General features: G+C 38.8%; 1 protein-coding gene across 1 annotated transcript in view; it reads right to left on the bottom strand.

Moving 5' to 3' along the window:
- gsap (gamma-secretase activating protein) overlaps positions 1-20,397 on the bottom strand; it is a 54,314-nt gene extending 33,917 nt beyond the window's left edge. Inside the window, exons 1-23 of the mRNA XM_061714737.1 lie at positions 20,084-20,397; positions 18,343-18,413; positions 17,359-17,415; positions 17,178-17,247; positions 16,875-16,922; positions 16,660-16,748; positions 15,377-15,446; positions 15,178-15,227; positions 14,760-14,870; positions 14,475-14,531; positions 14,291-14,337; positions 11,714-11,799; positions 9,870-9,947; positions 9,670-9,756; positions 9,408-9,500; positions 9,088-9,256; positions 8,287-8,377; positions 5,685-5,754; positions 4,311-4,390; positions 4,119-4,199; positions 3,576-3,698; positions 3,308-3,363; positions 1,882-1,913 (exon numbers count right to left, since the gene is read on the bottom strand). Of these exons, the coding sequence (XP_061570721.1) occupies positions 1,882-1,913; positions 3,308-3,363; positions 3,576-3,698; positions 4,119-4,199; positions 4,311-4,390; positions 5,685-5,754; positions 8,287-8,377; positions 9,088-9,256; positions 9,408-9,500; positions 9,670-9,756; positions 9,870-9,947; positions 11,714-11,799; positions 14,291-14,337; positions 14,475-14,531; positions 14,760-14,870; positions 15,178-15,227; positions 15,377-15,446; positions 16,660-16,748; positions 16,875-16,922; positions 17,178-17,247; positions 17,359-17,415; positions 18,343-18,413; positions 20,084-20,171 (1,804 nt within the window). The 5' untranslated portion in view covers positions 20,172-20,397. The remainder of the gene's footprint in view (positions 1-1,881; positions 1,914-3,307; positions 3,364-3,575; positions 3,699-4,118; positions 4,200-4,310; positions 4,391-5,684; positions 5,755-8,286; positions 8,378-9,087; positions 9,257-9,407; positions 9,501-9,669; positions 9,757-9,869; positions 9,948-11,713; positions 11,800-14,290; positions 14,338-14,474; positions 14,532-14,759; positions 14,871-15,177; positions 15,228-15,376; positions 15,447-16,659; positions 16,749-16,874; positions 16,923-17,177; positions 17,248-17,358; positions 17,416-18,342; positions 18,414-20,083) is intronic.
- Between the last annotated feature and the right edge of the window lie 1,059 nt (positions 20,398-21,456).

The following is a 21,456-nucleotide window of genomic DNA, read 5'->3' as shown; positions in this document are numbered from 1 at the left end:
AATAAATCATCAATAATTTCATTTTTAATAATAGAAAAAAAATATCGATTCATAATCCAAACAAGTTATCTGGGAAAAATGCCAAATATCTGTGAGCTCCACTAACTTAATTGTCAGGATTGGCTGCTTTTCTATATTAGATATTGATTTAAATGGAGTCTCCTTGACCTTGTGCTGCTGGCAGTCTCCTAACATCATGCTGCGTTTTGAATCAATTCATAAAATTAACAAATGAATCAGTAAAGCAAACCATCTAGTTTGGATCCAAAAAGACCAACAGACTGAGGTTAAGCTTTTGTATCTATGAGGCTTTGAGTTTGTTTTTTTTGCTCTTTGCCTTTTGAAGCTGATGTGGTCGTGTTGGCTGGAGACCTCCAGTGGTCACTGGGAAGGTTTTCAGCTGAGAGAACAAGCCCATCAAAGTTTTGACCATGGATTGGGATTGAGTTAAACCTCAAGTAGAGGACTTTAAAGTTTCTTAGTCTTGTTTATGAGTGGTGATTGGCAGAAGACTGGGGTAGGACCAGTCTGTCATGGTGAAGAAAGGCGGATCTCTCGGAGCTCATGGCACATGGTCACTGTCCATGGCGACTGAAAGAATAGCGCTGCAAATACAAGCCGCCTCAACCAGTTTTCAGAGAAGGATCCCTATCACTCATCCGATCCTTACGGGATACTTCCTGAATGCCTTTCCAGGACAAGTGTTTTGGAGATTTCACACCTCACAGGGCCCTTGGGACAGACCCAGGACTCTCCAGAGAGATTCAATCTCAGATTAGGAACACCTTGGTCTCTCCCTGCTGGAGCTGGAGGAGGTTGCTGATGAGTGAGAGATCTTGATCTTCTCCTTGATCCAGTCCCAGATGAGCAGCCGAGGATAGATGGATGGATATCACAGGCAACAGTAGCTAACTCCTCCTGCAGAATCTCATGTGTTGCTGCCTACCGGCCATTCACTTTCTTGGCTTTTAGGAATCTTTTTTCATGACAGAAATCCCAGGTTCAATCTTTTAGAAATCTCCAGGTCTGATCCTCTGAAGATAAAATGTTCTAAAAACTAAGGAATCCTGCTACTTTATGGAGTCATGATTCTTAAAGTGGGTGAATCCCACGTATATCCTTAATTTTCACAGGTTTAGGCCCCTAACCTTTCAAACACACAAAAATAAACATCAAAATGATTAAGTTGTTTTTGTGTATTCGGGAGTTTTTTTTCATTCTGGCTTTTATCCAGAACAAAGCCACCGTCACTTATAATCTCACGCTTAACTCTGCCAGACATAACAGCAACAATTTTTTAAATTATAAAAGGATGGACATAGATTCAGTCACTTCACTGACCTGCTGGTAATACAGAGAAATATGCAAAGATGTGTCTGCGCCTCTGTGTTTACATGTGGATGGAAGGAGGATTGTGGACGTCTGAGATCATATCTGCGGCTGAGCCGAAGTGAGGGAGGATTTTGTGTTCAGGCTGACTTGAAACAGCTGCACTGGAGTCACGAGAGAAAGAAAAGCCAGCAAAGGAATAGAAAAATAAAGAAAATGGAGAGGAAAGTACCAAACTCCCTCCAGTTATGTAACTCTAGCATTCTCCTCTCTATTTTTCTTCCCTATTTCACAACTTTTCTCTCAAAGATAAATTAGCATGGCGATTTTGTTCGGTGAATTCTCTGGTGGGCCGGAGGAAAGAAACCCCAAAGGAATACGCAAACACACTCGCTCAGGGTTCGGTGTTGCAATATGAACAAAGGTTTTGTTTGTAAAATCCACAACCTGCATATCTTGTCTGGGTGTTTGTGTGCTGCTTCACTGGATCCATGTACGTGTGTGTGTGCGTGTGTGTGTGTGTGTGCGTGTGTGTGTGTGTGTGCGTCTTACCGAGACACCAGGTGTTCACCACCGAAAGAACTCTAGAAAAAGATTAGATAAAAAGATAAAAAGCTTTGTCTGAAAACATCCTTCAAGCCAGCATTCAAATAAGTTAGTGTTGTTTTGTTTCTTAAGAGGCAGTACAACATTACGCTCCATTATACGGAACAAACACATAAATCATCTGCAGGATGACCTGGAGGATGGGAAGTTAATCATGATCCGGAAATCTGTTGCTCTCTTACAAAGTATTATTTAATTCTAAGCAGGCTCGTCCCAAAGGTTCATGCAGGTGTGTGACCTTCTCTGAACCTTTCATGGGATATGGTTACAAATCTGCTCATGAGCAAATTTAAAGGAGCCATTCTGCCTTTTTAAAGAGATGTCAGTGACGTACTTTGATCAAAATACCCCAGAAAGCAGTACAACAGCTCCCGTTTCAACCACGACTTTACTGCTGTCTTCATTGTGAGCGACTCTTGCTTCAGTACCACACAAAAAGTCCCACTGAGCCAAATTTACTCGTCTTTGCCAATAGCACAGACATGAGACTGCAAGAACTACCCAAAAACGATCAATGATTCCTCAAATTAAATGAAAACAGATACTTTAACATGAAAAAACTCCAGCATTCATGAAGCAGCATTTCCTAAACAACACTGAGGATTTCTTAATGTATTTATTTTTCCCAGACTGCACTGTTTTCTGTTGTGTTGATGTGAGCTGCTAAATGTTGCTGTGTTATCTAAAAGCTTTTCTTGTTGTAATTTGCAAATCTCTTGGGAGCTAATGCAGGCAGGCGGCTTCTAACAGCATTTCATTCTCGCTTAGACTCCTCTGCACGGCTTGCTCCAATTACTCCATCAATAAGCATAGGTCAATAGGAGACATCTGAAGAGCAAGAGACACTCATGTCCTCTGATGTCTCTCGCCTGCTCAGTTTGGTGCCGGTATTCAGCTGAGCTTCCACCTCTCAGCTCTGATTCTGAGGATGTTTATCACTTCCAATATCGCTGCAGTGCTTTGCCGTTTCTTTCATTTCACTTTAAATCAGTTTTATCTTCCCATTTTAAGTTATCAGGTTAACAGAAGTTGTGCAGCAGTTTGGCAGCCAGTCTCAGTTTCATATTTATGAGAATTCCCACAACACAAAACAATTTCTCCCAATTTTTAAACAGACCGATCAGATTACGGTTTTTAAAACTGGCGCACTGAACAAAGAACAGGACTATCTTTCTGACCTTTTCTCAACAAACTGCTGCTGCAAACCTTTTGAGGTTTACTATTTTGACCTTGTGGCATCTCATTACGGAGTACCGTGTTTTATGATGAGGAGTATGTAATACGCTGCCAGGGAGGGGTCGTTTATTTCCTCCCTCCTGTTTCAGACCGGAGCACATTTTTCTAAGCAAGTTCCCGTGTGGGGAAGACCTACTTCTTTGTGTTCTCCTCAATGTGATTCATGTGGCTGGAGGGCCTCCTCTCGGACCTCTGAAACACAAACACCGTCATGGGAGGGCTGAAATACACTTCCATCGCTAGACAAAGCCTGCAGGTATGCATGGCAAGGACATGTGTAAAAAAAGACACATTTTTCTATTCCAATGCATTAACATGCGTTCCTAAAACAGAAGTGATGATTCAGAGGTGATTTATGTTAATTGCTACATGCGAGGGGCTTTAGCTCAGCCACACGAACGCACCAGTTTCTCCCAGTCGCCCTGGATGTGCGAGCTTCTGTATCTGGGGTTGGGGATGGCGTCCAGATACTTCGTCCTCTCCGTGTTCCACTGCAGCTCTGACCAGAAGCCCAGGAGACCCCTGGCCTGCACGGCGACGGAGAAAGCAGTGACAACACTGTGGGGATTCGCCACCCTGCTACACTCAAGCGCCCACGGTATAAATAAAAGGCCCAGTGGTTTAAAACATTGGATAAAATGTAAAGAAATACAAGAACAAAGCAGAAAAAAACCCAATAACATTTAAGGGAAAAGTACTTTTTGGTGAACGCAACTTTGCAGAAATTGAATTTCACCAAAAACACATTGAAATCTGCAGTGGACTGCAAATAATAACAATTTCTTAAACACACACAAACTTCCAACTCAAAAACCAAATCCCATATAAATCTGGAAATAAAGCAGCAGAACTTTTCTTTTGCATTATAATGTAGAAAAGGTTTTACATGTTGTACAGAAATAACAAATAGTGTAATAAAATCACTTTTAAAAAAAATGTGTCCTAACCTTCCCTGTGAAGACGGGCTCAATGTGCAGCTCAGGGAGACAAAACACACCAGGGACCTCCGACAAGCTCGCTGGGACCTCCTAGAACATGAAAGACGTAAACATTTCCCTTTTCTGTCATTTTTCTGCATGCATGTTTGCCCCTAAACCTCTGCACGTGATGATGCATGCACAAGGATGTCCGTGTGGTACCTTCTTCTCAAACACAGAAGAGTAAGGCAGCACTTTATCCAACCCGAGAGACTTGTCATATCCTATCCTGTACAAAGAGGCTGTAAAGTGATAGAGACAAACAGGAAACAAGTAAACATAAGATGGAACCTTTAAATTATGTTTATGCATCACTTTGATCAAATGAGACACTTCACTCAATGTCCCTCGGCTATCACTCGTTGTGAACTTTCAGCTTTAATTGAGAGGTTTCACAAAATTATGCTGCTTACCTTTTAGGAAATGCAGTGCTTTTAATCATATTACCTCAATTTCTTTACAAAAATCTGATTAGATTCTGCAGAAAATAGCAATAAAAAGGTTCTGTTAAGATCTTGCATGAAAAAGCCTCACCAGTGGCCTGCGGGTGGCGCAGGTGTTCACACCGGGCATTAAAATGTGCACCAAGATGCATCTTTTGGGATCAGATCTGACCATCTGCTCTATTTAAAGATAAACACCGACATTACGAGAGGAGAGCAAGAAGATGCTGGAAACAACAAGATGGACCACACTAACTTTTTTTTAAAACCTTATACAACAATGGTTACCGGCACAATCATGAAGATGAAATTGAATGACAAAGAGCTTTATTGCGATCATTCGCCAGCAAAGATCATCCCCACAGCAACGGCTTTAGTTTATCTGCCGGTCCCTGAATCTGTCCCATGACACTTTTGTGTTCAGACTATAAATAGGCCGCGATCAAAACTTCCCCAGACCACCTTCAAGTGGTCCTGACTATCTGGATCTGTCTTGGTATATGTTCAGACTGCTTCAGTGCTGCCAACTTCTGATCGGATTTCTATAAATTCAAAGCCACATAAACTCTGTCATTGTCCAAATACCCCTGAACCAGATTGTATTTCAATTAGCACAGTCTATTAATGAATCACTTATTAGGTCACTAATTTGTCCTCATATACTGCGCGTTGACATCTGTGTTCATATGAGAAGTAATGAGAAGACATTTCATCACCAATAAAATGCTAATTTATGCAGCATGATTCTCCGGCTGATGTTTTCTTTTAATTAAATCAGTATCACGAGTTTGTTCTTTGAACACGCAAATGTTCTGGGTGTTGCCTGGGTTTTAACATCATTTATTTTGTTTTGTACAAAGCTGCAAGTCTCCAAAACCACACGTTTTTTATATTATTTTTTTCCCCCTAACTCCACAGATCCGTGTGGGACACCTGGCACAAATCTGCTACAAGAAATGTGAGAGCCAAGCAGAGTTGATGAAAGAATTCAGCTTTGTGTAGACAAGATGGAAATGACCACCGGCTGAAAGAGACACAAAAAGGCAAGAGATACTCAGGAGGTTCGAATCCTCCCGCTTTTGCTGCCACTGACCTAAAATGAACTCCTGGATGTGATCAAAGGATTCAGTGGCGTTCCCGTCGTCACACAGCCATTCAATGACCTGGAAACAGAAACACATGCAAAGCAGGTTTCACTCTGGAAGAAGCACAGAATTAAACTACACATGCAGCGTTTACTCTATTTTTAGTTAATAATCTCTACACATTAGCATCCTAATTATGGATGTTTTTTTTCGTTCTTGCAGGGTGATTTAGGAGGAGCTACCGTTCACTCACCTACTGCCACCTTAACTGAACATAAACACAAGGGAGATCAATAATCTGTCCAGTGCTGCAGAGACAGATCTGTTTTAGGTCAGTCCACAAATCTGAGGATATCTTTTCAACTGAAAGACCCTTATGTGACATATTGAGCTCTTTCATGAGAGAATAATGTTCCTACTTCTGGGTGATTAGCTTGATGCGACCCAGAAAAACAGCTGAAAAAACTAGAAACAAAACAAGCGCCGATTGCTGTTTCTTTTGTCGACTGAACTGTTGATGCTGATTTTAACTGGTTCTAACAGTCTTTTATGGATCTATGATCAACTTGCCTACATTTACATAATTAGCAATGAAAGATAGCAGAGGCTGCAGGCAGTTCAAAATAGCAGACACATTTGGTGGTACCATTACGTTTTAGGTGGGTCAGACAGGGTCCAAATGTCATGACCGTGGCCAAAACAGGTTTATGACATGTGTTTAAATGTCAATATGATATTGTTTGACATGGGCATAAGTAGTTTAGACCAGCTGCGGCCCAAAGAAAATGAAAATCTGAGCTGATGGATGTGTGGCTGAGTTTAAACAGCAAACTCATGATTCAGTGAAGAGCAAAATGAAACAGAGGTTGAGTGAAAAAGTAGTAATAACATGTTTTTTCTCATGCCTAAACTATGATCTTCTTCAAAGTCAACCCAAGTAGGTTTGGGTGCGTAAACTTATCAACTCCCCAAATGGTTCTGAGACTAAACGTAGCAAAGGTGTTTTAGTGCCTGAACATAACGAAGAACAACCGAAAGAGAAGTAAAAAAAAGTTTAAAAAATGCTAAATAATGAAATAATGAAAATATTAAGAAGTGGGAAATATACCATTAAGTTATTAAGTGTGACATAAAGTTTTTTTATTTCTGTGCTTTGCTGTTTTGGTCAGTTCTGGTGTCAGTTTTCTTGTGCTCGTTTGGATTGTTCATTTCGGTTTTCAGATGTTTTCTATTAACTGGCTAAGTAAAGTAACTTCGAGAGTCGAGCTGTTGTCTAGTAGCTTTATGATGATAAGAAGATAATTTTTTACACATTTGGGTACCAAAAGCTACCTATATTAAACATTAAATATTGTTGCCAGAGCCTAACTAAGTAGTTTAATCTTTGAAAACCTCTCTATAGAGTCAGTCTAACTTAATTGAGGCTTTCCTAGCTTGGCTATGCTAATTATTTTTATCTTTCAACCATAGAAACAAGGACAGCGAATAATCTGAAATTCCCAACAAGAAACTTCTTATTTTTAAAGAAGGTCCTCAAGAGTAACAAATATCGTATTTTTTCTGATTAGGTATACTCTGCAATTCTGATAAGAATCCTGATAAGAATTTCATGGATGATCTCGCTACAGAGTGTATTGATTTTAAGGAAATATAAAACCACAACAATACCCTTCAAGAACAACCTTCTCCCTGCAAACCTCGCAATCTCAGTCCATCAAAACTCTGCGCTTTGAACAAATATCTCTGTCAAGTCAACCGGATTTCCGAAACAGAAAGAATGGCAATAAGGATGAGCATGAGCTGGTTGGAAGTAGGACTGGGAGAGCTGAATTTGCAGAGCATTTTCTCGATGTTGAACAAAAGAAAATTGTTAAGAAGCAATCACCTTTATTAAAGCCATTGCTTTGGGACACTGGGCCCTTTAAAGACGACAAAAGCTCTCTGTAGTGTCCTGTTTCTCTCTTAGAAACACTAATGAACCCACTGAGTCATTCAGCCTTTAAAGAAGCAATTTATTACAATCTATCAGAGCTACTGGAACATTTTTATTTTTATTTTTATACGCTCTACAAATAAATCTCGCTCTTCATTTCAGCCTGGGTTTCTGTTTTTTATCTCTGTCCTCTTATTTTCTCTGCTCTCCTGCTTTATGATGGCATCATGTCTTTTTTCTCCGGTTCTTCCAACCAGCTGCTTGCCTCCATCCCACGATTGACACCTACTGCATTTAAGTGCCCTCATTATTCCTAACCATAAATTACTGTAACTTTGGGTTCAGGTCAGTCTCGGGTAACTACCTGAGTACAATGGGAATTATGCAGCTGCAGTCTGAGACAAATTTCCCTGTTTTTAATTATTTATTTGCATTTTTTGCTTCTTCGTCCTGGGACCTTCTCTGCATTCCCTGTACTTAAAGGAGAGCATATTAATCATGTGACTTTGTAACCCAAAAATAATCAATGAATACATTTCTCTTAATTGTATGTTCTACTAAGATAAGTTTTTTTTTTTTAAGCATTGCAGGGATGCAAGACTGTAGTTTAATGAATACAGACATGGCTTTAAAAGGTCAATATGTTTTTCTGCACACTATTCTGTCTGCATCTGCACCTTCAGCTGCAGCTTTGGGTCATTTCCCATGTAAACCAGCAGGCAGTGGAGGGCAGCCAGGCGCTGAAGGTCAGTCTTCCTGCCGGGGCGTCTTGGACGGGAAGGGAGGAGGGAAAAATGATAAATTTACCTTAAGAAAGCATAAGCACATACAAAGCCGGAGTCGCAGGCATGCAGCCAGCAGCCAAGATAGTATATTTTGATCTATGTACTGTTATAAAAAATGGATTTAGGTTTTAAGATAAACGAGTATACAGAAAGGAAAAATTGTCCGAGAGACCAATATAGAGGGAGCCCCTGGAGTATCTTTATTGAGCTCGATGGCTCAGTCCAAGGTGTCTGCTGGCAGGGGTTCAAGTTCAAGCTGTATCTATTTCAGAAAGTCTCTGCAGGTGTATGAAAACAAAAATAACTTTTCAACAAATAACCAGCTTATATATGTGAAGATAGATAGATAGATAGATAGATAGATAGATAGATAGATAGATAGATAGATAGATAGATAGATAGATAGATAGATAGATAGATAGATAGATAGATAGATAGATAGATAGATAGATAGATAGATAGATAGATAGATAGATAGATAGATAGATAGATAGATAGATAGATAGATAGATAGATAGATAGATAGATAGATAGATAGATAGATAGATAGATAGATCAAGAGAGGCTGCAACAGAATCCTTCTTCTCCATCATCCTATATGAACCCCAAACTATGAGATGTGGCTCCAGAAGATTCTGGGGACGAGCACAGTCCTACAAACATCTAAGATGCTTTGTAGGACCTCAAGCTCACCTAGAACGTGCGTCTGATCGCAGGATCTGCAGCAGGTGGGCAGGGTTGAGCTCAGCTGTGTGGGTCGTCCCACTGGTGAGGTCCAAGAGACATCCACAAGGCTGTTCCTCAGCGTGCAGCACCACGACATTAGCCCACCGACACTGCAGGTCCAAGCTCGCGTCACTACCTTGATGTTATCAGACCAGGCAGACAGAGAAAAGGTACAAAAACACACTCAAAACTGGATTATTATGAGGAATACCTTCGCCTCTTACACTTGTTACATCACATTATATCAAAGAAAGCAAGCATGAATTCTGCTAAGAAATGTGTGTTACCAGAGAGGAAGAGGGAGTAGCAGAGCATCTCCTGCTGTCTGGTGTTGATGCAGTGGAGGAAATGACCGTGCAGATACACCACAACGTAGTAACCTACACATAAAAGTAACACCGCATCAGCATCTGGGTGCATGTTGGTGTGATGTAGGTGCAGCAAACATGTATTAAATAATAAATGTACTTTTGTGTTTTTGTTTCTGTTATTGTTTTGCCGGCTAAAGTAGAAAACCCCCTTTCTAAGTGTGGGGGTGCATGCAATGACCTATGGGGATGAAGAGCGGATGGAAGTGCGAGGACGTCTGCGGCCGCTCGTTGCCACCCAGAGATACTCTGAACTTCTTACTGCAGTCTGCAGGAAAAGAGGGGGGAAATAAATCTGTTGCCCTGCGCTCTTGATAAACACAGGAAAAGAACCTGCAGTAAATACAGAGTGCAATAAAGAGATAACACACACATACACACCTTTGTTAACTAGAACAAGTGTGTAGATCAGTTCATGTTTATCTTTCAGAGGCTGGCTGTAGCACACACACATGCTTCCTGAAAGTAAACCACAAGACAAGGCAATTAAGGGATTGCAAGGTAGATAATAAATCATGTTAATCAGTGGCAAATCGGATGTGACATGCAATAATGGGTCGTTTGTTATGAATTAACATTAAAAACATTGTTTTGAGGATGTGTAATCATTAAAGGCAGGGTAAGGGTTTTTTTTGAGCACGTCTGTTGATGTTTGAAACTAAACATCATTAAAATTTGGGGCAGGGGCACTGCTCAGTAATATTTTTTCCAGTTTACGGGGTGTGTATTTGCAGACGTGTATTAAGATTTTTGTTCTTTTTTTGCAGTGTATTTGCCAGATGGACGGCCAGCAGATGGTTCAGATATTTTTACTGAATGTGACAAAATGTATTCTGGGATAGAAATACCATTCAGTCCCTTAACCCGCCTTTTAGTAAAATTTCAATTAAAGCCTCAATCAACATTGAAATGAATAAGAAATGTGTCTTTCTTTAATTTATGAACTAAAACATCATTGGATTTTCTTACAATTACATATAAAGAGTTTAATTAAATGAAAAAAATGTACTTTATTACATATTGTGCATCTTTGTGAGGGTATAGTTGAACTTAAGAGTCACTACAGTCCAGCTGTTACTGCAACTCAACATCTCTAGTAAATATTGATCAGTCCGTCTGAGAACATTCACTCTTAAAGCTTAAACTTTATCCTCTTGTAAACTACAATTGTGAGCAGAACTTGCAAGTTCAAGGTCGCTGTTGTGCAACATGTTTAACTTTTTTCTTTCCGTATTCAGTACACAGACTGATGCTTTCTTTGAGTATTCCCTCGCGTTATTCGGAGTCCACTGACGTCCTGGACCAGATGCAACAAGACAGGCATTATGTTCTTCAGCTGAAAGGCAGCTCTTTCTCCAAACATGACATTTCTCATTTAAACCAAAATGTTCTGTTTTGTCCTCATCTGATCTCAAATTAATTCCCAGCGGTGTTACTTTGGAGTCCTGCCACGCACCGTTGTTGTTTCTCCGGATGAAGGACCCATGAAAATTAAAGAATGTGAGACAGGACTTTCAGTCCTTCTAAGTCATGATGTCTTTCTTTGTAACCTTATAATAGATCATTCACGTCACACCCTGGGTGGTTTTTGTTAGGCGACCATTACTGCGTATTAATGGCTTTGAATTTCCTGCAGACTGGTGGAGTAGACACTTGAGAGGTTGTTAGATAGTTCTGTAAACTCTTCCAGTCTCTTGAGCATCACAGATACTTTCTGGTCTCTTCAGAAAGCTGGTTTGGTAACATATTGATAATCATCAGACTTTTATAAAATTTTAATCCTGGCTTCCATTTACGTGCAAAACGTCTGACTTTAATTACATATATTTAAAAAAAATCCTACTGCTACTTTTTTAAAGATCCTTTTGAAAAGTAAAAGCTCTTACGTTCAGTGGAGATAAAGTACTTTTCAAATCAAACTCTTCCTTTAATCTTTGACCCCTGACTAATAGCTGAGAATTACAATGAGACGGCGGTGATTTTCTCCTCTTAAGTGGTCAAATTAACCATAGGCTCTTATTCTCTTTGATTTTGAGAGTAATAAAATCACTTTTTCCATCGACACATAGCAACGATCATGACACAAACTATGAGAGGGACTTACTTTCTTGTTTTCACACAGAAAAGCCAAACAGAAACACAAAGAATTAGTCATGTATATCCTATATCGGTTTATTTAAAGTGATAATGTGCTTGAACAGGTAAGATGTGTGTCAGTGTGTTACCTATTTGGTTTGTGAACACGCACATCCTCACAAGCTCCTGCTCCGGTTTCTCATGGTGATAATGGTCAAAACCCAGATTTACAAACCTGTTTGAGAAACACAAATAACAATTTTAGTTTCTTTTTTGCTATGTAAAATTTGCAGCTTCAGAATTTAAAACATATGAGCCAAACGAGAAACCAAAATGAGATGAAGCTCAGACAAAACCAACAAGACAAACAAAAACAATATCACGTCATCATCAATACAGTATGTGTTCCATCTTTAATTTCTGTTTTTATGCTGCGTATATACTTGGGGAACAGATCTGGCTGCTGCTATGGCGACCAAAGTTCCCTTCAGGCATTAATAAAATCATCTATCTGTCTTTAATTTACTTTGACTACAATTTATTTGCAAACAGCACAAAAAGGGTTTTTTATTATATAAATCATTCCCCAGAGTCAGAACCAGACATGGAGAAGCTGCATTCAGCTTTTATGCTCCACATGTCTGGAAGCTCCCAGGAAGCCTCAGATCAGCTCAAACACTCAGTTTATTTAAGTCCAGGTTGAAGATGCATATTGTCAGCTGCATCTGAATAAAGCTCCAAATCTTAATTGTTATCTTAATTTCTAAAGTTGGTCAGATTTCAACTACTGATTTATCTATTTATCTGTTCCTTTTTCTTTCTTTCTTTCTTTCTTTCTTTCTTTCTTTCTTTCTTTCTTTCTTTCTTTCTTTCTTTCTTTCTTTCTTTCTTTCTTTCTTTCTTTCTTTCTTTCTTTCTTTCTTTCTTTCTTGTTGTTTAAACTTTAAATCATGCTTTTTATTTCTATTATGCGATGTTTTAATGTCTCTGTTAAGCATGTTGAATCACCTTGTTTTTGAATTGTGCTGCACAAATAAACGTGCCTTGCCTTACGCTGAGATTCTAGCACAACATACGCTGACTTCAAGATGTCATGTTTTCCAGGGTCATCCATGAATTTTTCAACAGAAGAACAACACCAAAGAAAAAAAGTCCTGTGCACATCACAAAGTTAGGGCTGAGGAAGAAGACAGTGAAGGTACATGACTGGGCGTTCGGAAACTCTGACTATGTCTCATCTGACTTTTTAAACAAACAAATGTGTCATCAACCCGGTTCTGTTGCGCTCCTCGAAGCTTGGGTAGGAGATGTTTTTCGAAAGCATTTTTTCTCTATAAATAATCTGAAATTCTCTTTACAAAACAATAAAATAAAAGCGCTCACATCAAAATAACAAATATTAAATAAGTATAAAACCAAAACATCTCTGGAAACTCGATCCAGTCATCGTGGGTCACCCTTGCAGGGTCAATGAACCGTTAGCTTGACTATCAACGCTCTCTCTCTTCCGTGCCCTGCAGGAACCCTTTACTTGGAGAAGCGTTTTTTGTATTTTTTAAATCTCACTGACTCTTCACCATCACTTGGAATCCTCAAAGCTAAAAAGCCTTTAAGTTTTGTAAAAACGAACTGAAACATTGTGAAGTGGTCTAAGCTGCACTGAAAAAAAACCCCACAGCATTATACTTTTTTAATCCTGGATCAAAAGTGAGTAAATCTCTGCAACTACAAGGTGCTCTCAAATAAATCTGGTATCAAAATAAAGGTAAAGCTAATGCAATCAACAGGCAGGTCATGAATCCCTGTCCCCTCAGGCTTCATCCACTCAGAATGATGAAAATACTGCATGTTTCATGAGGTGGCAACTCGCCGGCCTTTTGTGTGCAAGATTCTAGCTGTAACAGAAACGGTCTGAGAGATCAAAAATGATTTTGATTCGTCACAGACACCTAGGATTACATGGATCTAGTGGAGATTTGCCCTGGAATATGATTTATGATGGCGAAACTCCTACGGTAAGATCAAACCAGAGTTGTGAAATTGGGTTTATTTTTCTTATGCTGCTCAGTGAGTTTTTGTCTCAGAGTGGTCATCTTCACGCAGTTACAATCTGTGGAGTCTAGTCTTTGGAGCATCTGTTGTGTTTAGGAGGGAAAGGTCTTTAGTTGCTTAAACCTGAGCGTTTCTACTGTCATTGTGTGTGCTGCGACTGTACCCTGATAGCAAAATATGGTTAGGCAGAAACCATCCATGTTGAAGCCATGTCCGCGACTAACAGAATATTCAACATTGATTACACGTTGCCATTAGAATTGGATGATTGATTGATGGTTGATCCACCATCAATCGTGGACCTTAACCAAACATCAACCGTTTTGACCATAATTCAACATTGATTTAACATCTTTTGCTATCTGGGACTGTAACATACTCTGTAACATTCAAAATAGCTTGATTGGCCTCATCATCTGTCATCAGCACAGATTTATTAGTTTATTAGAAAGTGGTTGAAATTTCCATATTATTTTTTTCTGATTTGGGAGTTTTACATAAATTTATTGTAACGTTGATTAAAGATTGTGCCGATGCAAACATAAAAAATATATATACATATAAACACACATATATACAGTACAGACCAAAAGTTTGTTTGAATGAGAAGGTGTGTCCAACATTTTGGTGTGCAGTTTTAATATTTTTAACTTTACTAACAGTAGATGCCTTACCTAACCGCGCTGAAAGGATTAGCAGGCAACTCTAGCAGGAGCTCCAGCTGTTGGACAGCGACATGAAGCGAGAAAATACTGTATTATGACACAGTATTTTGACAACCACACACATTTATAACAACAACAAAATTTAAAAAATAAAAGGTTAATAATTTGACTATAAGACGTAAGGATGACGTACCACGGTTTCACAGTTAGTAGTTGGGTAGAACTGAACGCATCGCAGCAGAAACTTGTCCTGTGAAAGATATTTTATGAGTTACAAACCTCGTTTCCAGAGAAGTTGGGAGGTTTTAGTTAAATATTACAAAAACATAAATCAATTGCAACTACAATTTGTTAATATCTTTGCTGCTTTCTTTAGAAAACGTCCAAACTTTTCTGGAAGTAGAGTTTGTACTCGCAGCCGCGCCACTACGACATAAATCACTGCGCCGCTCAGATCTGTGCGTTTCCCGTGCTTCACCTTGAGCGTGAGATAGTAGAGTCTTTGTGTGCATCCATCCCACTGGACCCAACAGAAATCCTCCACAATCCTTTCTGCTGTTCGAGACAAACGCTCGGGATTTGCCATCACCTGGTTCAAATAAACACATTTGTATTCAGTTTTGCAGACGTGCTGAATTCTTAATGCCAAGCTCCCAAGGTGGGTACAGAAACTCGGGATACAGTAAATAAGGGTGAAACTATTTATTCTTTGCACTGCAGTTATGCAAATAACATCCGATTGTTTAAAGGCTAATTGCTAAAATGCTGTGTGCCATCCATGTAATCCCACTTTACTTCTCTGATGTAGCTAATATAACTTTATAATGGTGTAAAACCCATTAAAACACACAACTATGACAGAGAGAGATGGCTAAAGTGTGCAGTTTGTAACTTACCACTCTGTAACCCTCATGTTTGATCAGCATGACATGGTATAAATCCACATCTGAAACGCCCAGAATAATAAACATGTAAACCCATTCCAGCATGTTTTTTTATTCCTTTCTTCCATTTTCTGCGTCATTATTTGTTTCACGCTCGATGGGCAAACAGAAACTGCAGAGGTCTTGGAAAACAGAAAAGGGAAAGACTTACATCCATCTTCAGTGAACAGCAGCAGATGGCTCTCCAGCACTGATTTCCGGTCAGTTTCTTGATGGAGGAACTACAAAAAAGGCACAAAAAATTGATTCCTTCTAACATTTTGCAAAAGAAAATAAAGGCAGACGCTGCAATTATACGCTTGCAGTCCAAGCAGGCTGAAAGCCTTTTATTTCTCAGGATTTGTTGACCTCACTGAGCACTTGAAAACAAAGCAGAAATGGCTTCTCTGTCAGAACAATTTGACTACGGGGGGGCTCACACCCCAAACTTCAACATCGACAGAAAACATTGCTTATGGCTGCACCTCTGCAGAGACACGACCTGGAACACAGCTTTCCACAGTTTCAAGCATTGATATCACATCTGAAGTGGATTATGGTATTATATTATTCTCTTTTACTGGGTTCAATTCATTGGATTAAAAAAAACTGATAGAATTAAAGTGAACACAATTGTAATGAATTGAATTGTATTTAACTGAACTGAATGCAAGTTAGTTCAACTGAAATGGGTTGAATTAGATTTTAATTAGTTTAAGTTATTAAAATGAATTTAACTTAACCGACTATATTTTTTATTAACTTGAATTAATCACATTAAAATAAGATTGAACTGGGCTGCATTTAAGGATGAGTGGGAATTAATTGTCAAACTTAACTTGAATCACTTTATATAATTACTGGACTTTTAAATGTATGGGAGATTTAACTTAATTAAATTGGACTGATTAAAAGAAACTAGACTGGAATTGGACTGGACTGAGTTGCATTTAAATTGACTAAATTTGAATTAATTTCCATCTAACTAGATAGAACTGGACCGTGTTTAACAGAAACTAAATGTAACTTCTCTTATTTCTCTGTAATGTGCAGTAATGTTACCTTTTCTTCTGAAGCAGTGCTACCGAATTAGATTGAATTGAATCATAACTGATTTTTGGCCAATTATACTTATAATAACTGGAATTTTTATGAATAAATAATGAGAGCATCTTTTCTGCCCGACTTGCCCAGTTTCATGCTTTGATGAGTCTTATTAGTGTTAACATTTATCTATTGATTTATCAAATACAAAAAAGACCTGACTGAAAGTACAAGATTAAAAAATCATAGGGACATAAAAAACAAAATAAAAGATTGGCAATTTGAGGCAAGCAGACTCTCAACAAGGCAATAAATTACATTGAGATCCTGAATAACTGCATTGTCAGCTTGCAGCAGCAGTAAACTGAATAAAAATGGCAAAAACAACACACGCTCACGAATAAACCCTACCTGCACTTTGACTCTGCAGTCAACCGCCTTGAGGACTTTAGTGTTGTTTATGGGGTGGATCTCAATCAGCAGAGTGAGACACTTGGATACTGTGGAGACAGGCGGGATGGAGAAGGGTTGGCTTGTTAGCTTGTAACTGAAATTGGCTGAAAACATTGTGTTTAAACTACTTAAAGAGACTGTGATAGTTAAAATAAGGAGATCCTGGGGAATACTTGGTTTGAGATGCTCTTCCACGCTGGTATTTTGTGCCAAGCTGACAGCTGAAAGGGTAAATGCAAAGGTTGTGAGTCGTATGCATGAATGTATATTTTAACAGAACAGTGTTCTTTAACTTTGATTTGGCACCACTATGCCCACTATTCAAACCCTGTCCCTGCCCTTATAATAATAGAGCGCAGTGCTGCAAGGCCATTAAGTTATACAGCTCAGTTCCTCTCCAGACACAGCCATTTAAATTTGAGCTCAAGGACCTAATATTGTGAACAACAACTGTTGCTGATTGATGAGACGCTCACCTAACAGCGTCTCTTCCTTGTTAAGGGAGCAGCTGCTGACAAACACCTGCTTGTCAAACGTGTACAGGAGCTGTTGGGGTAAAAACACGGACAATGAGTGAGTTAAGATGCAGAAGGATATAAAACGCTCTGCAGCACCGAGTGGAAGGAGATATGACAAACACACACAGAGACAGAGTACCTTATTTAGTTTGGTTTTGGAGTCATATTTCCCAATCCTGGTGGTGCCAGTTGCTCCCTGTTGAAACAGAGAAGAGTAAAGTCTTTTAAATCGGTGAGTCGTGTGTCATTGCATCAATCAAACCGCTGAGGTGGATAATCCTAATCTGACTAGATTTAGTTGTACTTCTTTGCACATCAATTTTTTTTTGCAGACAGTCATGCTTGACCTCATCATTACCTAATTGTCCCAAAAAGGCTTGCCTCACTTCAAATGAGTATTTAACCACAATCCGTATTCAGAAGATTAAAAAAGGAAAAAAGAAAAAAAAAACACGGTTTGCATAAAACTGTGACAAAAAAGCACAACTTGCACAAAAAAGAAGATTATCCTCAGACTTTGCAGACGCCTCGCTCTCCTTAACCTCCTGCAGCCACTCAGTCTTCAGAGGGTTGATCATTAAAAATGTATGTAGTGCAGAGGAGCGCGCTTCAACACACCCATTTTACTTTTAAATTCTAGCGAGGATTCCAATAATACCAAATGTGTCAAACTGATTTATGGCACAATTAAGGGAATGTTGAATTTTTCATTTAATAGTGCCCATTTGAAGGTGAATTGTGGATATATCGGAAAACAGCATCCTGGGATGTGAATGTGTCACTCGCTATAGTTTCATAGTGTAGTTTCAAGTTTTTTGCAGTAACATTCAAAATGAGCAAATATTTATTGCAAAAAAACTAAAATGTCTCACTTCAAGGTTTTTTTTATATGTTTTCTATGATTTGTGGTGAATAAAACATGTTTTTATAGGATTTGCAAACCACTGCATTTTGTTTTCATTATATTTTACACAGCATCCAAACATGGGAATTGAGGTAGCACAGCATAAAGTATTTTTAAATTATTGTGAGCGATGTGCCATATCACTCAGTATTAACTTGCATTATGATAATCACATCCACAATAGCCTGAGCAACATTCAGTATCTCACGATGGGCTTACCTTCCAGGAGTAAATGATGCCTCCATCGCTCTCAATGTTCAGGATAAGAGCGTCCACTGCTTCGGAGTATTCTGCAAGCACAGCATCAGTGTTATGAATACATATAACCTCCAAACGAATCTGTGACATCAACATATTCTAATATCACTGCCTCAGCTCTTTGTAAACACATAAAACATGTGCTAAATCTGCATATTGTCTATTCCTCTGGTATAATAAGTCATTACAAGCTCACAAGCGCCCAGTTGTGTAGGTGGATTTGCATATATTTATAAGAATTCACACATGTGAACTGTAGTATAATGAGGAATAATGGGATGCTGAGTACTTTGTGTGACAGCTTTTTGTCAAGGACCACTGAGAGTGGACTCAGTTAAGTGTAAACAATAAAACTGTCAAAAACACTTTTTTATTATAATGTTACAGAGGGAAAAATCACTATGTGATAATGGAAAGCGTTGGGCCGTCTTTTATCAAAGTTATTTCCAATTCTACCCACTTTTAAGCACGTCTATAAAACATTTAATCCTCGCTTGTCGGCAATCTTGGTTGATCAGGGAACGCTTAACCCTTTATAGGGCGAGTAACCATATACGGTAATTTCCGTGGACATGAAAAACTACTTTCCCCACACTTCTCAGTGAGGTCTTGAAGTCATGTGAGTTCATCCTGCCAATCAGCACAGATCATTCTTTGTCACAGACAGTGTCATCATGGCATCTGACCAATCAGCAGTGCCCTGGAGGAGCGGGAACTTCATTGATTTTCAAGAAGGGGAAATTTCACATTTTTGCTCCTACCTTCTTCCACACAAAAGTTCATAAAGCTGAAACTAACCATGCTAAGTTGATGACACTCACACAGTATGTGTTTGAATGATGGTGCTAACTGATGAGATAAGTGTTGTTTGTGCAGAATTAGTGAAATCAGTGAAATAGTTAGCATGAATAATGGTGACCCCATATATGATCATACGCCCCTGTGTGGTAAAACTAGTTCAAGTGACTGAGGAACCTTTTATAGACATATGCCAGATACTCTAGTAAGCCATACTTTGTGTTTTTTTTACAAATACACCCCCTTATGGTCAAACTAGTTCAAGTGACAGTGTCCTTTTGTAGACATATGCCTGGTGCATCTAGTAAGTCATACTTCGGGTGTTTTCGTTTTACAAATAGCGCATTATAAGGTAAGACAATATTGGATGTTGCATTGGATGTTGCCACAGATTTGTATAGCATATCAGTACCACCATTAATTCTAATGCTATTCTTCACTTCTTGTTCTGTGGCATGGTCAATGGCATGGTCAGCCTGCCTGCTGCTGGTGGAGAGAGAGGGTCAGGATGTGATTGGACTGATTGGACGAAATATATGGATGGAGAAAAAGAGAAGCCCTATAAGTCAAGCTGTACCATTTATGGAAAAAGTTCTAATATCTCTATGAAGAGAGTATCATAAATATTATGTTGTATGTGTACCCTACTACTGCGTCGATTTAACGCAGACCATAATTCAGGCTTAAGTGGTGAAATGGCGCCATCTGCTGTTTCGGATGCAAAATTGTAAAAATCACAGAAACCAAAGCTGAAAACCTCAGGCGTCGCTCGCGGAATTTTCCTTTTTTTTTCATGATTACGAAACTAAAAAAAAAAAATAACGTCAACATTGAATTTACCTGAACTTGATGCTTTTCTTATTGAAAACTAAAAATCCAAACTATAATGGCCTGAACGCCTCACCTGTCACCCTGCAGATTGAAGCCTCTTTCCTGCGGAGGTCAGTCACCACATCTCTATGCAGGTCGAACTTTTGCTTCAGTCTCAGCATTTTTGTTTCCACTTTTTCTTTGTTTTATAGCACAAATCCTTCTTCTTCAGAAAATAGTGTTTTTCCTTAAGAAAACGCAGCACCGTTCATGTTGTATCCGTTCGGCTTTGCATCATGTGACCGAAAGGTCTTTATGCAAATGATGGGCACATGGGAAACAGAAAGCGGGACCGCAGTTCAGTACATGTCAGCTTTTGTTATCTTCTAACTTCCTCTTGTAACTTCTAAAAACTTATTTTTATAGACATGCGGAAATGGCACGCTGTGCTGTAGATAGCCCCGCCCCCTTACGGGATCACCGCCCTCTGCCATTGGTCGAGGAAGACGTCAATCAAACGTGGTGGAATCTGTCATTGCTCCGACAATATCTGCAGCATCTTCATCACATTCACGTGAAATGGTTATAACCAGCGCTTTAAAATTGATTTAATACAGTTTGAAATGGTTATAACCAGCGCTTTAAAATTAATTTAATACAGTTTAAACACAAAAACTTTACTTTCATTGGTGCTTGAATACTTGAATACTGTACTGATATTGAAGCTGGAAGTGTAGAATGAAAAGTTAAAGGTAAAAAACTTAGTTTGTGTCCTACTATTCGTCTGCAATGCAGTTACCTTTCTTTTCAACTAATGTGACGTCCATTTCTTGGTCTGCTACTCATTAAAATTATCTGAAGCAGTGACCAAGACCTTACAACTAATTTTCAAAGAACTATGTCTCCTTTCATTCATAATAACCCATTATCCCAAGTCCTCAAAGGAATTTAAGTAATTTGAAAAAGGACTATGTAACTACAGGCTGCATGTATTGGAGAAATGTCCTCGCAGATTTGCTTTAGATCTGATTCAGTTCACTTTTAACCTGGAAAAGTTCAACTTGGTCATTACCGTGCCATTACCAGCACCTTACCGCCATGCCTAACGTTTTTCCTTTTTTGTTCATTACTTAAATTTTTTTATTGAGTTTTCACATATATATAGGCAAAACTAATACAACAAACAAGGTACAAGTTCATGAAATTACTCTTACAAACTGTCTGGAGTTTATTCAGTCCACTGTTCCATTTTTCACAGTTTTTTTCAAATACATTTTCTTTGGGTTTCAACCGGTATGTCAATTTTTCCATAGCAAGAATTTCCTGGATAATTTCCGACCACTGCTCCTGTTTTGTAATGTTCACATTGAGCCAGTTTCTTGTGACCGCTTTCTTACTTGCTGCGAGTGATATTTTGGTCAAGTACAAATTTTCTTTTATCACAACTTTCTCAATATTACCTAGATA

This window comes from Cololabis saira, chromosome 23 (genome assembly GCF_033807715.1).
Source record: "Cololabis saira isolate AMF1-May2022 chromosome 23, fColSai1.1, whole genome shotgun sequence".
Classification (NCBI taxonomy): domain Eukaryota; kingdom Metazoa; phylum Chordata; class Actinopteri; order Beloniformes; family Belonidae; genus Cololabis; species Cololabis saira.
This window is presented reverse-complemented; position numbering and strand designations above follow the sequence as displayed.